Consider the following 19,375-nt stretch of genomic DNA (forward strand, 5'->3'; position numbering starts at 1 on the left):
GTGGTTGCATTATGGATCCTCTCGAGAGGAGTGGGAGGGGTTGTGTGTGTCTGCGCTACTCTGCTCTCCCCCTTAATCAGCTGAAACACACAGCAGCCCAAGCCTGGAGCCCCCAGAGGCACGTGGGAGTCAGCCATTTACCCAAGGTTTCTTTTAAATGCCTCCTTTTCATGCAGATGAAGGGAGGCCATAACAGGGTGCATAACAGCTCTGTATAGAGAATACATTCTGCATGCATGACTCTGTCCACACACATACACTTTTTTTTTTATATATAGGTCTGAGGTTGGAGATCACAATTTGTTAGTTGTGTGGTCCGTACGTGCTGTGCAATGAGTAACCTTAATTATTTCCCCTTCTCCCTCCTAATCTCTCTCCTCCACATATGCTCATAAACAATAAATACACACACACACACACCCCTTTCTCTCACCCACTCTAGTCAAGGACTTGGTGCACTGGCGAGACCCCAAGAAGTCTGGCGTGGTGTTCGGCCTGTCCCTGCTGACACTCTTGTCCCTGGCGGCGTTCAGCGTCATCAGCGTTGTCTCCTACCTGCTCCTTGCCCTGCTCTGTGTCACCATCTCCTTCCGCATCTACAAGGCTGTCGTCCAGGCCGTGCAGAAGTCCGACGACGGACACCCCTTCAAGTAAAGCAGCATACTTCATAGGGAACCTTGTGATGCTTAACTACCAACTCTTGTATTGGTTTGGTTGTTAGAACATGAAAAAGACAGTGATGGCGGTAGTAGAGGTTGCTTGATAGGACACACACGACTGTGGTTGGCAAAATGTCTACCAGACTAGACTAAGAAGGGCCAGGAATTTAATTCACCACATGACCAGGAGAAATGCTATGCCCCATTTTAATAAGTTATTGCCGTTTTTAGTATGATGAATATACATCTTCATCGTAATTTCCCATTGGCGACCAAAAATACTGTCTGCTGAAAACTCTCCAAATGGGGAATAAAATAAAAAAAAGCAAAGTTCCAGCAGCATATTTGTGCTTGTTGTCATAACCTTTGCCTGAGTTAATTATTTTATACTGGAGAGGAGGGCTTATTTCAGTTGAGCATCACAGCCCAGCCGTACAGACTGATGACTAATACAATGGCTGCGTTCCAGGCTGCCTACATAGCACTCGTATCAGATGAAGTCATTTGGATGGGGTTCCTTCAATGTTGAACACTACCTCGGCATTTGCAGAGTTCTGATAATGCGAACGGGGCCTAATACTCTTTATTATGCCTGAAAACAATTGTTGTAATAGAAAAGAAGAGTAACTAGCAATCGTGTGAAATTTAAAGCGGCTTGGTTGGTTTAGCGATGATCTAATTAGCGCTTAGCACGTTAGCCTGAAATTAACAAATTAAACCATGAAATGTGTTATTTTAGTAATTAGCTCATAGCAGGTTAGCCTGAAATGGTCCACTGAAAGCAATTTGTTAGATTAGCATTTAGCAGCTTAGTCTGAGTTCACAGCTTCATCTACCATGCTGTGGTTGGTTCTCCTCAGAGCTCTGATGGAGAAGGATGTCAGCGTTCCCCCTGAGACCTTCCGCAAGCACGTGGACTCCAGTCTGACCCACATCAACCGACTCCTAAAACAGCTGCGCAAACTCTTCCTAGTTGAGGACCTCATCGACTCCCTGAAGGTGAGTTTAGGGGTCTGTCCTTCTGCCTGCCTGTCAGTCAGTTGTCATCCCCCCCCTTCGGGTATCTGACCCTCGGTTCATGATTGATAGTGTTAGACCAGTGACTCCTTCCGTAGTAGCCCTTGTGTGTTTGTGTGCATCGTCTTGCATCTTACCTCGTTTAGCGTCTTGTGCTTACACACCCTTGTGTGTAAATATGTACGGGACCCTAAACAAGGTATCATGCTTGACAGTCCTAAACTGACTGACGACTTCTCATATTCCTAGGTCTCTTCCCCCTTTAACTCTCTTCTCCTGGCGCACAATCTTTTTATAACTCGCACACACTGAACACTTCCTGCTGTATGTGTCTTTTAATAAACCTCTCTAGCAACTCAACCCTATTGTATCCTGCAGTGTTAGTGTGACAGGGATCTATAGTCGAGTTGTTCATGTGACTATGGGAGAGGGAGGGAGAGCTCCATGCTATGGCTGTGTGCATCAATCACACAGGGTAGGTGCTAAATAAACCCTGGGTTAGTACCGCAGCCATCAGATGGCAGCAAGCTAGTGGATCTAGAACTCAGCTCATGGTTAGCTATGCTGCGGAGATGGATGGAGGGGGCGGGGCTACTTCCAGTGTGCCAGCTCATTAGAGACCCGACATACCAACCTATCAGACCAAGACGACCGTCGCTGGTCCATTCCACCGCCACTATGGCAGAGATGATGCTCCTAGCTTCACTTCCAGCTTATTAAATCAACCTTCAAACCCTCTCCCTAGCTGGAGGTAGAAGCTGTTCTTAACCTTAGATATAGGATCAGATTACCATATCTCCATAACCTAACCTTAGCCAACATGGGGATTAGAAAGATATTTGACCCAACAACAGTTGTTAGGGGCAAATTCTCCCTAGTCATTCATACATATTGCATGTCATGGTGATGAACCGTGGATGTATTCCGTAGGGGGTGGGACTTTTAGAGAACGTTCACATAGAAATGTAATGCTATTCTACATGACAGAACTATGCCTGTTCTACATTTCTGTCTGCAAGGTTTGAACTACTTAACCCCTCTTGAACAGGCCCCAGGCAACCAGTGTTCTAACCAATGATTTAATGACATCATTGGCTGTAACCCGGCTTGTTTTCCTCCCAGCTGGCTGTTGTGATGTGGCTGCTGACCTACGTGGGAGCCGTCTTCAACGGCATCACCATCCTCATCCTGGGTAAGAGGCTATTGCAGCACTGCACGTAGGTCGTGTGTATGTGTGGTGTGCAGCGTTAAACACTTTGAAATATAATAGATGTCTATGGCGTTTGGGAACTTTTTCATGTCGGCTGGTTTGAACATGCATGAAACCTATGAGAATGAAAGGGGGCTGTCTATTTTACTTCGTGACCTATATTTCCATCTGACCTGGTCTACGGCCAACACACGTATTGAATAATCTTGATGGATTTATGTTTATATGGATGTGGGGCACACAGATTGTTCTCGCTGATGCCGGAGAAATGCGTAGCGGGAGTTCATACGTTCCTTTGATGTTTTGTAGAATCGACAGTTTGCAAATGTCACAGCTGTTCGGGGCTTTGCCAACCTGTGAAAGACACGTAAGGCAAATTGACTACACACTCAAATTATAATTTTAACATAAAATAAAATAATTGACTTCTGATGTGGTTAAAGGATTGTTGTGGACTTAGAACATCCAATTTGTTCTATACTGAACAGAAATATAAACGCAACAATTTCTACGATTTTACTGAGTTACAGTTCATATAAGGAAATCAGTCAATTGAAATAAACTCACTCAGCCCTAATCTATGGATACCTTAACAAAAATAGTTTTAGCGCGTGGATCAGGAAACCAGTACCTGGTGTGACCACCATTTGCCTCCTGCAGTGCGACACATGACTTTCGCTTAGAGCTGATCAGGCTGTTGATTGTGGAATTTTGTCCCGCTCCTCTTCAATGACTGTTCGAAGTTGTTGGATATTGGCGGGAACTGGAACACTCTGTCGATCAAGAGCATCCCAAACATGCTCAATGGGGTGACATGTCCGAGTATGCATTATTAGGCCGTGCATTATCTTGCTGAAACATGAGGTGATGGCGGCGGATGAATGGCACAACAATGGACCTCCAGGATCTCTGTGCATTAAAATTGCCAGCAATAAAATGCAATTGTGTTTGTCTGTAGCTTGTGCCTGCCAATACCATAACCCCACCACCACCATGGGGTACTCTGTTCACAACGTTGACATCAGCAAACCGCTCTCCCACACAACGCCATACACGTGGTCTGCAGTTGTGAGGCTGGTTGGATGTACTGCCAAATTCTCTACAATGGCGTCTACCACACTTATGGTAGAGAAATTAACATTCTAATGTCTGGTAACAGACATGGATAACAGACATGGTGGATATTCCTGCAGTCAGCATTGCAATTGCACGCTCGCTCAAAACTCTGCGGCATTGTGTTGTGACAACTGCACGTTTTAGTGGCCTTTTATTGTCCCCAGCATAAGGTGATATGCCCCACCTGTCAGGTGGATGGATTATCATGGCAGAGGAGAAATGAGCACTAATGGATGTAAATTTGCGAGAAACAACCTTTTTGTGCGTATGGAAAATTTCTGTTTTATTTCATATTGCGTTTTAATATTGTTTAAATATTGTGTGTGTGTGTAAAAATAAAGTGTGAATTTCAGTGAAAAAATCCAAAACCTTAAAATGAAACGGAACAATTTGGGCCCTAATAAATACGACTAAAATAGAATGGGTACATTTTCATGAAGAAAATGTTTCTACTTCAGCTGTCTAAAAATATGTGTGTGGGAGATGTAGACTTTAAGTTAATGTAGTAGTAAGTTAATGTAGGTCTGATATACTTTAGTTGACGGCTATATATTTTATTTCAGTTATGAAAAAGGGTAGCTCTATGCCTCCTGAAAAATGCTTAACTCCAATGTATTGGATTTAGCCGTACCCTGACACAAACTATTATACTGTTGCTATCCTGAGCTACTTCTCGTGTGTGTGTGTGTGTGTGTAATGACCTGTACAGTGTATTCAGACCACTTAAGTTTTTTCCACATTTTGTTACGTTACAGCCTATTCTAAAAATGGATTACATTGATGAGGAAAACAATCTACACACAATAACCCATAATGACAAAGTGAAAACAGGTTTTTCAAAATTGTTGGACATTTATATAATGGTCACTCTGACAGACTTCCCTTGTGGAGATGGGAGAACCTTCCAGAAGGACAACCATCTCTGCAGCACTCCACCAACCTGGCCTTTATGGTAGAGTGGCCAGACAAAAGCCACTCCTCAGTAAAAGGCACATGACAGCCCACTTGGAGTTTACTAAAGGACTCTCAAACCATGAAACAAGATTCTCTCGTCTGATGAAACCAAGATTGAACTCATTGGCCTGAATGTCAAGCGTCACGTCTGGAGGAAACCTAGCACCATCCCTACAGTGAAGCACGGTGGTGGCAGCATCATGTTGTGGGGATGTTTTTTTTAGCGGCAGGGGCTGGGAGACTAGTCAAGATCGAGGCAAAGTACAGAGATCCTTGATGAAAACCTGCTCCAGAGCACTCGGGACCTCAGACAGGTGTGATGGTTCACCTTCCAACAGGCAACGGCCCTTAACACACAGCCAAGACAATGCAGGAGGCGCATCGGGACAAGTCTATGAATGTCATTGAGTGGCCCAGCCAGAGCCCGGACTTGAACCCGCTTGAACATTTCAGGAGAGACCTGAAAATAGCTGTGCTGCGATGCTCCCCATACAACCTGACAGAGCTTGAGAGGATCTGCAGAGAAGAATGGGAGAAACTCTCCAAATACAGGTGTGCCAAGCTTGTAGCGTCATACCCAAGAAGACGCAATGTTGTAATTGCTACCAAATATGCTTCAACCAACTACAGAGTAAAGGGCCTGAAATACTCATGTACAGTTGAAGTCGGAAGTTTACATGCACTTATGTGGAGAAAGTTGAGGGGTCTGAATACTTTCCACATGCACTGTGTAACTGCTAAATGCACAAACACTGCATGTTAATGTATGTAACTTGTAAAAGTATTTTCTGTGTTCCCCCCCCCCCCCCCCCCGTTGTCAGACCCCAGTATGACTAGCTGTTGCCGTTGGTGTCGGCTAATGGGGATCCTAATAAATAAAAATAGGGGCCACGTTAGAATTCCCAGCAAGTGGCACGGTGCATAGGTTGTTAGGCTACTCAGCTTCCTGGCGTGAAAGACAAAGCATTAGGGAACTTTCCATTCGGAGGGGACGGTGTAGCCATCCTCGCTATGAGCCACGTTACATTTCCCACCAAGTGGTTTAACCCTACTGGTGAGACGTGTACTGTGTTTTTCTCTTCACGCCAGCGACCCCGGACTCTAACCCCGGGCTCTCTTCCCTGCCTCCGCCGTTAGCCTTTTGGTATTGTAGCCAAACGCTCTTGGTGAGGTCGCTAGGTGTAGTACTAAGGTTGTTTAGTATCCTATGTTTAAACCAACTGGGGCAACTGGACACACTGTAGATGGGGTCAAATGTCATAGAATGTGCTAGAAAATGTATCAAACATGTTCCATTTAACAAAATATAAACATATATTAAAAAAAACATTTTGTTTTTTAAAAGGTTAGTTCAGTCTCACTGGACCCATTTAATACCAAGTCCACAATTTTTTTACTGTGCAATTCTGTCACTAAAATGCTTAGCGTTTTAGAACTCCCCGTGGGTCTTGCTGGAGTGTTGTGAGCATGTCACGCTCCTTAAGTCCAGCGACACCGTGACCTTTTCCTAGATTGACAAAATGGATGATACGGTCTGAGGTCACTGGCGGCACAGACTGTGGCTGCATACGATTTGGCTCATTAGATCAGCACTGCCCAAATGGCCTGCTGCTTTTTCAAACAACACCAAAGGTCAGGAATATTGCTCTAAACTCGGTTAATGGCATCTGACACCATCCCAGTTTACTGGGTGGTAAAGCCTAATTGGTTGTTTTTGTCAGGGGATGTCTTACTAGTAAAATGGTTTGCATTGTCTACATCCTTAAAGCAACACTATTATTGTGATAGACAGTAACTTTTTTTTTAATATATAGGCCTGTGTGCCTTTAGAGGTCAGCTGCTAGTTTCCTGTGTTATTTCACTGTCATTTGAAAATAATTGTTTTGCTCTCCTCCAGCTGACATCCTCCTCTTTGCCGTACCCCCCTTCTATGAGAAGAACAAGGTGAGTCTGACCCTTGACCTTTTTGTCTTGTGACATCATAGAAGTAGAACTTTTTTTTAAAATGATTCCATTCCTTAGAGCTATGTAGACTGGAGTCATGCTGGTGAATCAATGTACCTTGAGCTTGACCTATATATGGTTCTGGATTGTCCCAAGAGCATTGACATTTATGACGGCGTCATCCTTTGGCTGGCACCAACTAGTTCCACTGGGTGTGACCTCACCGGATGACCAGGCTCTTTACGAGTTGTTGGGGGCTATTTGTGTCCTTATCAGCGTTTTATAGCACAAGGCTGATTCGACATTCAAAGTCAGTTTACTGTCAGTGACAAGGTGGCTTTCAGTGTCCGGTTAAATGAAGTTATTCCCTTTACATAATGAACCTATATTTCCATAAATGAGGCCTAGATTTTTCGTAGTTGTCTACATACCACCATAGACCGAGGCGGGCACTAAAACCGATCTCAATGAGTTGTATTCCGCCGTAAACAAACAGGAAAACGCTCATCCAGAGACTGCACTTCTAGTGCACGGGGACATAAATGCAGGGAAACTTAAATCAGTTCTACCTAATTTCTATCAGCTTAAATGTGCAACCAGAGGGAAAAAAATTCTAGACCCCCTTTACTCTACACAGAGATGCGTACAAAGCTCTCCCTCACCCTCCATTTGGCAAATCTGACCATAACTATATCCTCCTGATAGGTGTTTACAAGCAAAAATTAAATCAGTAAGCACCGGTGACTTGGTCTAGAAAGTGGTCAGATGAAGCAGATGCTAAACTTCAGGACTGTTTTTCTAGCACAGACTGGAATATGTTCCGGGGTTCTTCCGATGGCATTGAGGAGTACACCAGATCAGTCACTGGCTTTATCAATAAGTGCATCGAGGACGTCGTCCCAACAGTGACTATGTACATAACCCAACCAGAAGCCATGGATTACAGGCAACATTTGCACTGAGCTGCAGGGTAGAGCTGCCGCTTTCAAGGAGTGGGACTCTAACCCGCAAGCTTACAAGAAATCCCACTATGCCCTCTGACGGACCATCAAACAGGCAAAGCATCAATACAAGACTAAGATCGAATCGTACTACACCGGCTCCGACGCTTGTCGGATGTGGCAGGGATTGCAAACTATTACAGACTACAAAGAGACGCACAGGCAAGAGCTGCCCAGTGACATGAGCTAAATCTCTTCGAGGCAAATAACACTGAAACATGCATGAGAGCATCAGCTGTTCCGGACGACTGATCACGCTCTCCGCATCCGACGTGAGTAAGACCTTCAAACAGGGCAACATTCACAAGGCCACTGGGCTAGACGGATTACCAGGACTTGTACTCCGAGCATGCGCTGACCAACTGGCAAGTGTCTTCACTGACATTTTCAAACTCTCCCTCTCCGAATCTGTAATGCCTACATATTTTAAGTAGACCACCATAGTCCCTGTGCCCAAGAACAGTTAAGGTAACCTGCCTAAATGACTACCGACCCGTAGCACGCATGTCTGTATCCATGAAGTGCTTTGAAAGGCTGGTCATGGCTCACATCCACACCATTATCCCAGAAACACTAGACCCACTCCAATTTGCATACCACCCCAACAGATCCTAAAATGATGCAATCTCTATTGCACTCCACACTGCCCTTTCCCACCTGGACAAAGGGAACACCTATGTGAGAATGCTTTTCATTGACTACAGCTCAGCGTTCAGCACCATAGTGCCCTCAAAGCTCATCACTAAGCTAAGGACCCTGGGACTAAACACCTCCCTCTGCAACTGGATCCTGGACTTCCTGACGAGCCGCCCCCAGGTGGTAAGGGTTGGTAACAACACATCTGCCATGCTGATCCTCAACACGGGGGCCCCTCAGGGGTGTGTGATCAGTCCCCTCCTGTACTCTCTTCTTACTCATGACTGCACGATCCAACACAGTCATTAAGTTTGCTGACGACACAACAGGGGTAGGCCTGATCACCGACAACGCCGGACAGCCTATTGGGAGGTAGTCAGAGACTTGGCAGTGTGGTGCCAGGACAACAACTTCTCACTCAATGTGATCAAGACAAATGAGATGATTGTGGACTACAGGAAAAGGAGGACCGAGCATGCCCCCATTTTCACCGACGGGGCTGTAGTGGAGCTGGTTGAGCACTTCAAGTTCCTTGAAGCCCACATCAGCAATAAACTAACATGGTCCAAGCATGGGGGGATTTTCTTAACTGCATTGTTGATAAAGGGCTTGTAAGTAAGCATTTCACTAAGGTTGTGTTCGGTGTATGTGACAAATAACATTTAAAGACAGCATTTTATTCATCTAAACAATCACAGTGTGCAAAGTAACCATAACAACCGTAATACCGTAAGTCATGGTATCTGACTACGTGTTTTTTAGCTCATGACTTCTAATTACGCAATAAGGCACCTCGGAGGTTTGTGGTATATGGCCAATATACCACGGCTAAGGGCTGTTATGCACGACGCAACGTGGAGTGTCTGCTTACAGCCCTGATCCGTGGTATATTGGCCATATACCACAAACCTCCGAGGTGCCTTATTGCTATTATAAACTGGTTACCAATGTAATTAGAGCAGTATAAATACATGTTTTGTCATACCTGTGGTATGCTGTCTGAAATAACACGGCTGTCAGAAAATTAGGATTTTGGGCTCGAACCAGTTTAATTTTGTTTGCACAACGAGACATTGTTTTATAGATCAGGTCTGTTTTGAGCTTGACTATAAAACTCAGTTGCCTTCCTCTCGTTCTTCCCCAGACCCAGATTGATCACTACATGGAAATCGCACGTACTCAAGTCAACACGACAATGGCCAAGTAAGCGGTCCCAACCAAGACGGTTTCAATGTCCTCTTCTCTGTCAACAGGATGTCGGAGTTCAATTGACTTCAGTGTCAGTGCTGTCGTGATCATTGGTATATTCTGATGGTTTTCATTTGTCTATCTTTTCTCCTCCAGGCTGCAAGAGAAACTCCCTGGAGCCATCAAGCGTACAAAAGCTGAATGATTGACCCTCATACATCTTAATCACCATCCTCATCACATTTATCCCATCTTAAACCCCCTGCCCTCCCCCTCTCCCTTCTCTTTCCCTACTGTCTCCCTCCCGCCTACCATCTGCACTGAACCAGCTAGGTAGAAAAAAAATCTCAAATGCTACTCAATATTCAATGTAAACCGCTCAGCTTAACTACAAGAATTTAGGAAAAGAATGGTGCCTATTGCGCCGGCAGGAAACGCGTCTCTAACGGGAGGAAGTGATGTAACGCTTCGGCATAACACATGTCTTTGATGCAGGGGTCAAGTGAACTAGACTGAATCAATGACCTGGTATTGTAGTGTGAAGTTGGGAGGGTGTAGGGAGTATCATTGACGAGTTAGGACCAGTGTTTGTTTCGCAAAAAAGCAGATGTCTGTACTTTTTAACTATGCCTTTCACTGAACATAAGTAAAAAAAAAAATAAGTGAAAAAAAAAGAGCTAACTGATAAATAACCTTTTGGGTGTAATTTGTGGCTAGTCTTTTTCCTTCTTTCTCTGTGTAGCAGTTGTATGGATAAACAAAAGAAAATAGTTGTTTTGAACCTGGTACTGGGATTTCACTGTTACTGATTGGCCTGTTATGGAGTTGTTTTCTTCCCCTTAAAGGCTTGTATGTATAACTTTTCTGCAATGCAATGCACTGAACTTTCTTTTCAAATCCCATGAGCAGGTTGAAATAAAAGGATTGGAACACTGAACCAGCTGTGACACTTTTGGTGTAGTTCACGTCGTTTTGATTTGTAGTCACATTTTACCAAGTGCATCTCTGCTGTGTGAAACAAGTTAGCGCTGCTTTTTAGAAAGGGGGAACGCTCTCTTACAGCAGTCATAACTCGTTTTTTTAAAGCAACTGTTCAAGTCATCAATGTCAGTCTCACGTTCACCTGTTTATTATTATTGTTAGTGATATGATTATTACTTATAGGATTGCTGCTGTTGACTCCCTTTTTAGCTCTGTAAAAGGCTCCATAGTATCTTCATGGCGCTTCATAACTGCTCGACTTCTCCCGTGAGACCTCTTGGAAAACGGTTGGATATGGGTTCAAAGACTGTTCGATTTTTGGAAGGTAGTTAGCAGTATAACCCCAAAGAAACAATGGGTTCAAGAAGAGGTCTGGTGGGTGTTGTAGTCACAGGAGGTTGGTGACAGCTTAATTGGGGAGAACAGGCTTGTAGTAATGACTGGAGCGGAATGGTATCAAACACATGGTTTCCAGGTGTTTGAGGCCATTCCATTTGTGCCGTGCCATTTTCCCTTCAGCAGCCTCAAATGCAATGGATTTGTTTTTTTATTTGAATGCCATGAAGTGAATGTCATTGCATAAGCTGGAAACACATTTTCACACTTTATATATAGGCTGTATCATATAATTTTATTTGTTCAGATAATTATTTGTGATTGTTAAAATAGTTTGGATTTCAATAAAAACCGTGGTCAACTATTTTAAGGCTACTGTTACGTCTCTGTGATGGCAAAGTGTCTTCGAAAGGGATTTTAAAAGCAATTTGTAGATGGAAAAATATAATGGCCGGTTCTAGCGCCTACTGTGATTGTTAATAATCAGACATTGTGCCCAAACTAAGTTTGCACGTCATTTTCAGAGCAATCTCGCTACATTTCGCACTAAAGCTAAACGACTACTGTTGTAACGACTACTGTTGTAACAACTTCTACAATGAGCGTTTTCACATTGCCTCTCATCACTACTCAAATGTCTTAACTGCTGAACGTTACCCTGCAACATTGATGGAACATTTCTCTTCATGCATGCAAACCATTGTTTCATATTGGGCCCCAATGTTGTCAGAGGTCACACCGCCTCACATAGTTGGAGCAGCAAAGTTTCTTGGTCTCCTTGTGCATGTGTGTGTATCCAACTCCGTGACAGTTAATCCCAAGTCACTGGACACACTACTTGCTTCAGTAGAGTAAAGTCTTACTCTACTCTCCACTCATTAACTCACACTATTGGACTTTTGTTCTAGATGGGTTTTTTTTCCACACACACACATTCACCCACCCACAGTTGAACGTATCCAATGTCTGTAAACCACTGTCCTTGTGACGCCAGACTAAAGGATCCTTCAGTAGCCATGATGAGGACCTCAAGATGAATAGGTGTTCCAGACAGCTAGACTTTTCATGGGGCGCTTTTTAATTGAAGGTACCTATGTTTTCAATAGATTATAATGCAGACCTCTTGATTTATTTAGTGCAAAATACAATAGATCTACATGCACACTTGAAAAAGTTTCCTTGACACATTTGCCTTTATTTTTGGGGTCTTTTTTTTCTTGCAGCGGTGAGGGGTGTGGCAGGAGTGTTTTTTTTTGGGGGGGGGGGGGATTTGGAAGGAGTTTTTTTTCCTTCTCTTTGGCATTCTTTTGTTTTGCTTTTGACTGTATTGGTAACCAACATCTCAGATCTGATAGTTATCATTGACTAGTTCACATTTTGGAGCTATAAAAAATTGTGATCCCTGTACTGATGTCAAAGTGGAATAAATAAATGTCAAGGACAAAATTTTGGGTGATTTGTTTGTCCATCTGTGGTCTGCTCTACAACTTTTTGAAGAGTAAACATTTCAGCATGTCTGAACCGTTGGGATTAAATGGAGTCAAGATTAAAAATAATTTTGAAATAGAAGATTGGGTCCAGTCTGTACATATGGAAGGTAATATGACTGGTTTGATCAGAGGATTATACTGTAGCTATTTATTTTAGACCTGCATGTTGAGAGAATCATAAAGTAGTTACTCCTTTAATAGCCATGGTAAACTCAATCAGGTATTCATGCATGCATTCATTCACAGTATTGCTTTAGGTTCTCACCAGCTGTGTCTACAAATGACCGTTGAAGTATTCAGTTTTACAAAAATGTTTTCTACATTTCTCAGAACCAGTCAGACTATGAATCACATCCTTTTTTTATTACAAGGCTCATTGAGGACAGAATGCATATCAACCTTTTGCCTTGTACAGGTTGAATACAGAGCGGGTACTTGAGAAATAATTCAGGGAAGACGATGAAATCAGTCCCTTAAAAAAAAGAATTGCTCGTGTCCTCACCCAAGCTAACAAAGTACCACCAAAGGGTATTTTTAATGTGCCCCCTGTACACACACTGACACAAACATACATGTAAATCATTGCAATAGACAAGGTGTATTCTTATTCAATCACTTTGCCATATTTAAGTTCTATTTTTTTTAAAACATTTTTAAGTGCTGAGTCACAAAGCTTATTACAACCTGATTCTGTGGCCGCTCCAAGCCCAGATGGAATTATTTCACCTCTCCTTGCCCATCCCCTGCATGCAAAAATGACCACTGCGTCAACTAGGGCAGCGTCTGAAAACATCTGTCAAATCCTTGCTTCCTCCGTCCTTGTTTCCTCAACTCTCAAAGCGCATTAGAGAAGATCGAAGGTCCCCCCCCCTTGGACCTGCAATGCACTTTGAGAGTAATTGAGGAAACAAGGACAGAGAAAGCAAAGATTTGAAAGTTAGTAACGTTTTCACACAACCGAAGTCAGCAACACAGGCAGCTTAGGTTAGAGGAAGTGATATTCAACACTGAAGTCCCTTCCTCTCCACATAACTAGACAAATGCTGCCATTTGGTTCTTTGAATGAGACAGTTAAGTCCATGGGTTGTAAACTGTTGTCATAGTAAGTGTAGTTTGTCGTTCACTCTCTTTTGTTGCTTGATCCAGCTGTGCACTGGACAACTTTCCTTTCACTGTTGTTGGAATCCGATAGGACCATTTTAACTACAGTTGACAGTTAAACAATTCAAATTAATGACAACCAATGTATGTGCTCATTTTGACAAGCTAACAAGTGAGCACAGATGAAAAACAGACAATCCCTGAGTTGTTATTTTTCCTGGTGGAGTGATATTTCAGAGGTCGCTGAAATAAGGACGAGTGAGGGGGTCATTTCAGAGGTGGTTCATTTGGTGATTTATTTCCTGATGCTGTTATTTTTTTTAAATGTAGTTAATTGTTGTTCATTGTTGCATAAACCTTGTAATATGTGAGTTATTGAAATGGAAGCCGTACATGTGAAATCTTCTATAAATAAAGCTAGAATGCTCTCATAAACTAAGTGCCTCAGCTGTAGAAGGCAATCCCTCCACAATCATGCATGACTTCAGAATTCCCATGCAAAATGACATTCACGTGGCATCGTTTCATTTTATCAGTGAAGTAGAAAAAATGGCCGTAATTACAAACCTTTTTGTAAAAACCACGTGTAAAAGTGCTTGTAAAAGTAAATCATAATAATTCAAATATTCAACACTATTTACATAGATTTTTGTGTGTGTGCAGCTTTTTTTTTGCTAATAAGAGAATCAGAAATAGCTGTGGGCCATTGTAACAATAGTGCTGTGACACTGGAAAAGACATGGAAGATGAGATCTTCTAATTCAAGAATGAAACAAATCTCTGGAGGACGCCTATTTACCTCATTGTAAACAAGGAATTTCCTTTTTAAATAACGGGATGTAATTGAGTCACTAAAGATGATCACATCTTTAAGTGTTGTTCATTGTCTTTAGCAATACACCTCAAACACCCTCTCATTCAATCACCTACACACCCAAATCTAGGTTTTAGTACATTTTTGGGACAGGAAGTGCTATATTGTATGCTCGCTGAAACAATCACCAACTGTGCCAGTCACTGCACAACTCATGACAGAGCTCTACCAAGCCTTGTTTCTATCTTCCTGAGAAAGAGAGACTTGGAAAGGAAAGTGGGGTGGACAGAGAACAACCATGCCTGGCGCCCCTCGTCCTAGCGGACAAAGAGACCAGCGGTCGTCTGTCCGAGTGCCGTGTGTCCGTGGTCTTGTGAGGAGAAACAGTCATCCGAGTGGACGAAGTGCAGGGCAGTCTGGTTGTAGCTGAGCAGGGCCTGCTGTCTCTCGTTGGGGCCATACACCAGAGAATGAGGGTGAACCTGTTGGATGTGTCTCTTGATGGTGCTGACTTTGAGAGTGGCTAACGTTGCCCCGCACACCATACAGATCAACCCGTGTCTCCGGCAGTCATAGTCCATCAGAAACTCCATCCTCCAGCGCACCTGGTAGTTCCGCCGCTGGTCCTTGCCCGGGTAGTGGCCGTGGCGCCCCGGGGTGGCAGGCATGGTGGCGACCCCCTCCTCCTTCTTTACGGCCTTGGGGGTGGCCATCTTGGTGGTCCTGTTGTTGTTGTTGTTGTTGTCGGCCATCTCTCCCGCCACAGGGAGGCTGACAATGTCACTGGGGTTCACTTCTGTCAGAGAGGGGGGGGGTCAGTCAGTGAGAGGGCAATTGGTGAATCACTTAGCATTTCCTCTTTCTCTTAAAGTAGCTACAGTCTGTCTTTTACATTGGTTGGAACTTAAAATATTTACCTTCTTTCATCTGCACGGCAGGGTTGTCTTCCGTGGGAGCCACTTTGGTCCAGGCCTCGGCCATGGCATCCCTCTCCTCCCGGGCAAGGCTGGTGGTCTCAGGGTGGCATTCCTGGATGTGGCGGCGGAAGCTGCTCACCTTGACCATGGGCAGGGCCTGGGAGCACACCATGCAGAAGGTGCCACGACCCTGGGGTCCGTAGGCCACCATGTAGTCCAGGCGCAGCCGCCAGGGGAAGCCCCCACGGAGACGCCTCTTCCTGGGTTGGTGGAGAGGGAGAGGGGGTATGGGAGTGGTCATCTCTGGAGCTCCACCAACGCCATCACCGCTATCAACCATGTCCTGTATCTCTGATAACGCCTCATCGTTGTCCTCTGCATACGTGTCTGAGCCGATCTGAATGGTCTCCAGGTCATCAGAGAAGTCCACCCCAGCATCTCTCTCGTCTTTGGTGTTGGGCTCAGATTTGATGAAGTCGTTTAGAGGGTTGGATTCTGATATGGGGGATGGGGTGGGGTTGAGGAATGAGTTTAGTTAGGGACATAAACACTGAGAATACAAAACATTAAGAACACCTGCTCTTTCCATGACATAGACCAGGTAAATCCAGGTGAAAGCTATGATCCCTTATTGATGTTACTTGTTAAATCCACTTAAATCAGTGTATATAAAGCGGAGGAGACAGGTTAAATAAGGATTTTTAAGCCTTGAGACAGTTGAGACATGGATTGTGTATGTGTGACATTCAGAGGGTGAATGGGCAAGACAACAGATTTAGGTGGTTTTGAACAAGGTATGGTAGTAGGTACCAGGCGCATCGGTTTGTGTCAAGAACTGCAACGCTGCTGGGTTTTTCACGCTCAACAGTTTCCCGTGTGTATCAATAATGCTCCACCGCCCAAAGGACAAACAGACAACTTGACACAACTGTGGGAAGTATTGGAGTCAACATGGGCCAGCATCCCTGTGGAACGCTTTCGACAACTTGTAGAGTCCATGCCCCAATGAATTGAGGCTGTTCTGAGGGCAAAAGGTGTGGGGGGGCAACTCAATATTTATTTTACCTTTATTTAAACTAGGCAAGTCAGTTGAGAACAAATTCTTATTTTCAATGACGGCCTAGGAACAGCGGGTTAACTGCCTTTTTCATGGGCAGGACGACAGATTTTTATCTTGTCAGCTTGGGGATTCGATCTTGCAACTTTTCGGCCCAACTCTTTAACCACTAGGCTACCTGCCGCCCCGTACGAGGAAGATGTTCCTAATGTTTGGTATGCCCAGTGTATATTCAAGGATATAAATGGCTATTAACCAGCGTATCAATTGTTATCAGAACAAAAGCCATTTTAGATCAGTGCTGCAGAAAAGATCTATGTAACTGGTTTACCTTTGTACACAGATACATACAAATGTAACAAAAATAAATCAGTCCAGCTCACTTCAAAACACACACATACAAAAGCTGATAAAACTTCCTGAAGCCACAGTGACTGAAATGAAAAGGCTGCAATGCTAGCTCACCATTAAAAACACATTTTATTCAAGCAACTATTAAAAGCTTGACGTTTCGGCCTTCATCAATGCCCTTCATCATAACAATGACAAAGATGAAGCCACAGTTACAGAATAACTCCCTCCCTGTCCTGTTACCACCCCCACGTCCTACCTCCCTCAGTCTCACCATGTGTCTGGGCCCAGGTCTGCAGGATGCAGTGCTTCTCCTCCGAGCTGTAGACCAGCGACTGGGGGTGGATGTCAAGCACGTGGCTCTTGATGTGGTCCAGGTGGAGCGAGGGCAGCGGGCGGCCGCACACCATGCAAACCAGCCTGCCCGCCTCCGCCTGGTACTCCATGAGGAACTCCTGTCGGAACCAGGCGTGGAGCGAGTCGTTCAGGTAGCGCTCCAGGGTCTTGGCAGAGGGCCCGGGGAGCTCCTCCTGCTGGAGGGGGACTGAGGGAGGGGGTGATGGGGTCGTGGACCGGGGCTGGAGTTTGGGGGACACCATACCACCAGGTTTTCCTATGAAAGGTAAAGTGGAGAGGGGATATGCAGTTTAAATTGTTAACGTAAATCAAAAAATATAGTTTGACAATCACATAAAAATGTAATATGTAACCATCTGTAAAAAAATAACAATTCAGGTTAAGATCATTAGTAAAAGAGCAGCCTTTTTTCTTACGACTACATAAAGCCACTGCACAATGACATCACCCTCTTACACGACTGTAAAAGTGGATCTTGGCAGTATGAGCATGACTGTACAACAGAAACACTTAACAGACATGCTCATACTGCCACCAAGTGCAAGATCCTGAAACTCTTATCATAAAACTAGGCCATGATATTTTATTCCACTCCAGTCTCCAGAAACCCCCACCCACCGGTGGAGTGGCGAGCACAGTCCAGCAGCTCCTCCTCCTGTCCCTGGGAGATGGCGGCCACCCCTCCGGCCGGACAGTACAGCCTCTGGCCCCCCTCCAGACTCAGGTGGCTTTCCCAGCCCGAACGGATCACCTCCTTGTCGGCCGCGCTCCACAGCAGAGAGTCCGGGTGCTTCTGTCTTATATGCCTCTTGATGGTACTGAGTTTGAGCGTGGCCAGCGAGCTCCCACACACCATGCAGATCATGCCGTGGCGACGGGGGTCAAAGTCCATCAGGAACTCGCTGCGCCAGTACTCGTGGTAATAGCGCCGATGATCCCTGCCCGGGATGCGGCTGAGGCCGGGTCGGGAGGCGCATTGGACCTTCTCTTTGCGTCCAGAGGGGCCCGGGATGGGAGAAAGGAGGAAGGGGGAGTCCGGACCCTCGGTGACACTCCAGTAGCTGGTGCCTGGGGACCAAAGGGGGGTCACCATCTCTTCCTCGTCATCATCGCCCACCTGGCCATTGGTCAGACCGTCCTTCTCTAGGAAAGAGAGAGCGTGTGAGAGAAAGAGTTAAGAGATTCACATGCAATAGGTATAGGTTATTCCTGGCAATGATGTAATGAAGCAGTACATTTCAAAGCTCTATAAGGTATAATTCTAATTATATTTCTCAGAATGGCTCGTATCACATACCCCGACATTACCAAATATATGTATTCCGTTAGAAATACGCAGACACAATAATTGGGGTTCATAATAAAATCGTTAATCTGTGGACAATATTCTATTTTCACACGGAACCCCCGCCATCAGAAACAGGGCAGCGACTCCATTAAGACGAGTTAGCCGCCGCTAATTTCCGCTGGGTGGCGACTGTGCATCACAGCAAGCAACCAGCATGGTATTTTGCCTTTGTTTATAGTGGAGCCACTGAGACAAGAGGGCCATGCTGCTAGATGGCATTGTCCGTCACACAGATTAACTGTGACAAAGGGTGGCGAGCAATCTAAGGGTCGAGTCTCCGTACTCTCGAAACAAAAACATTACAATCTTTACCTCCTGCACAGTGTCCCAAGTCACTCTGCTCTTGCGTCGCTTCCTCCTCTCCGCTTATTATTAATGAGAGAGAATCTGCCTGCTCAGCACACGGAAGGACCACAGGCTCGCTCTCCCCGGTCTCTTTCTCTTCCATTACTCTGCAACGTTACACTATTTACTAATGCCTTCAATTCGCTCTGATAGACCAGGTAGGAACTGTATTTTTTGAGAATCGTTCAGCACGCGTTTTGCAAGCTATCTAGACCATGAACGGACACATCGCTTTTTGGGTGCCCCTCGTCCCCCACGCACTCAACCTGGAGCAAAGTTAACTTTTCATATATCGCCACGATATTTGGTCGGTTTTATATCCTTCTTCGGGTGTGAGCCTCTCCTGTTCATGTTGAGCTATAGCGGCCTCTTGTTTGTATTTTAAGGCTCTGCTTGTCTTCAGGGTGGGGAGCCGAGCTTGGGGCCCCTGGGGCTCCTTAAGGGGCTCCTGGGTAAATTTAAAGAGACAGTAGCGGCATTCACGCAGCGACACGCACACCCAGGGGCCAGATGTGTGTAGGTTACGTTCTACTGCAAAATTAATTGGACAAAC

At 44.8% G+C, this 19,375-nt stretch overlaps 2 protein-coding genes across 4 annotated transcripts in view; one reads left to right on the forward strand and one right to left on the reverse strand.

Annotated features, from left to right (window-relative positions):
- The window catches only part of rtn3 (reticulon 3), a 31,135-nt gene extending 20,473 nt beyond the window's left edge, over positions 1-10,662 (forward strand). For all 3 annotated transcript variants that reach the window (XM_055938903.1, XM_055938904.1, XM_055938905.1), the window contains 6 exons: positions 443-650; positions 1,520-1,658; positions 2,799-2,868; positions 6,854-6,900; positions 9,682-9,740; positions 9,882-10,662. In XM_055938903.1, coding sequence (XP_055794878.1) covers positions 443-650; positions 1,520-1,658; positions 2,799-2,868; positions 6,854-6,900; positions 9,682-9,740; positions 9,882-9,930 — 572 coding nt within the window. In that variant the 3' untranslated portion in view covers positions 9,931-10,662. The remainder of the gene's footprint in view (positions 1-442; positions 651-1,519; positions 1,659-2,798; positions 2,869-6,853; positions 6,901-9,681; positions 9,741-9,881) is intronic.
- Positions 10,663-12,874: 2,212 nt separating this feature from the next.
- On the reverse strand, positions 12,875-19,283 carry zfta (zinc finger translocation associated). The gene is made up of 5 exons (XM_055938906.1): positions 18,790-19,283; positions 17,748-18,272; positions 17,047-17,385; positions 15,365-15,859; positions 12,875-15,243 (listed from the first exon to the last, which is right to left on the reverse strand). Exons 1-5 carry the CDS (start codon positions 18,923-18,925, stop codon positions 14,765-14,767), a joined length of 1,974 nt encoding a protein of 657 aa, XP_055794881.1. The 5' UTR covers positions 18,926-19,283; the 3' UTR covers positions 12,875-14,764.
- Between the last annotated feature and the right edge of the window lie 92 nt (positions 19,284-19,375).

Source organism: Salvelinus fontinalis, chromosome 11 (assembly GCF_029448725.1).
Source record: "Salvelinus fontinalis isolate EN_2023a chromosome 11, ASM2944872v1, whole genome shotgun sequence".
NCBI classification, from domain to species: Eukaryota; Metazoa; Chordata; class Actinopteri; order Salmoniformes; family Salmonidae; genus Salvelinus; species Salvelinus fontinalis.

What these genes read in the sequence shown, in the direction of transcription:
- zfta (XM_055938906.1), bottom strand. Translation starts at nt 18,925, where the DNA reads ATGGAAGAGAAAGAGACCGGGGAGAGCGAGCCTGTGGTCCTTCCGTGT. An exon ending in CTTGGGACACTGTGCAGGAG is followed by an intron (nt 18,273 to 18,789) that starts GTAAAGATTGTA and finishes TCTCTTTCCTAG; the next exon opens with AGAAGGACGGTCTGACCAAT. An exon ending in GACCTGGGCCCAGACACATG is followed by an intron (nt 15,860 to 17,046) that starts GTGAGACTGAGG and finishes CCCCCATATCAG; the next exon opens with AATCCAACCCTCTAAACGAC.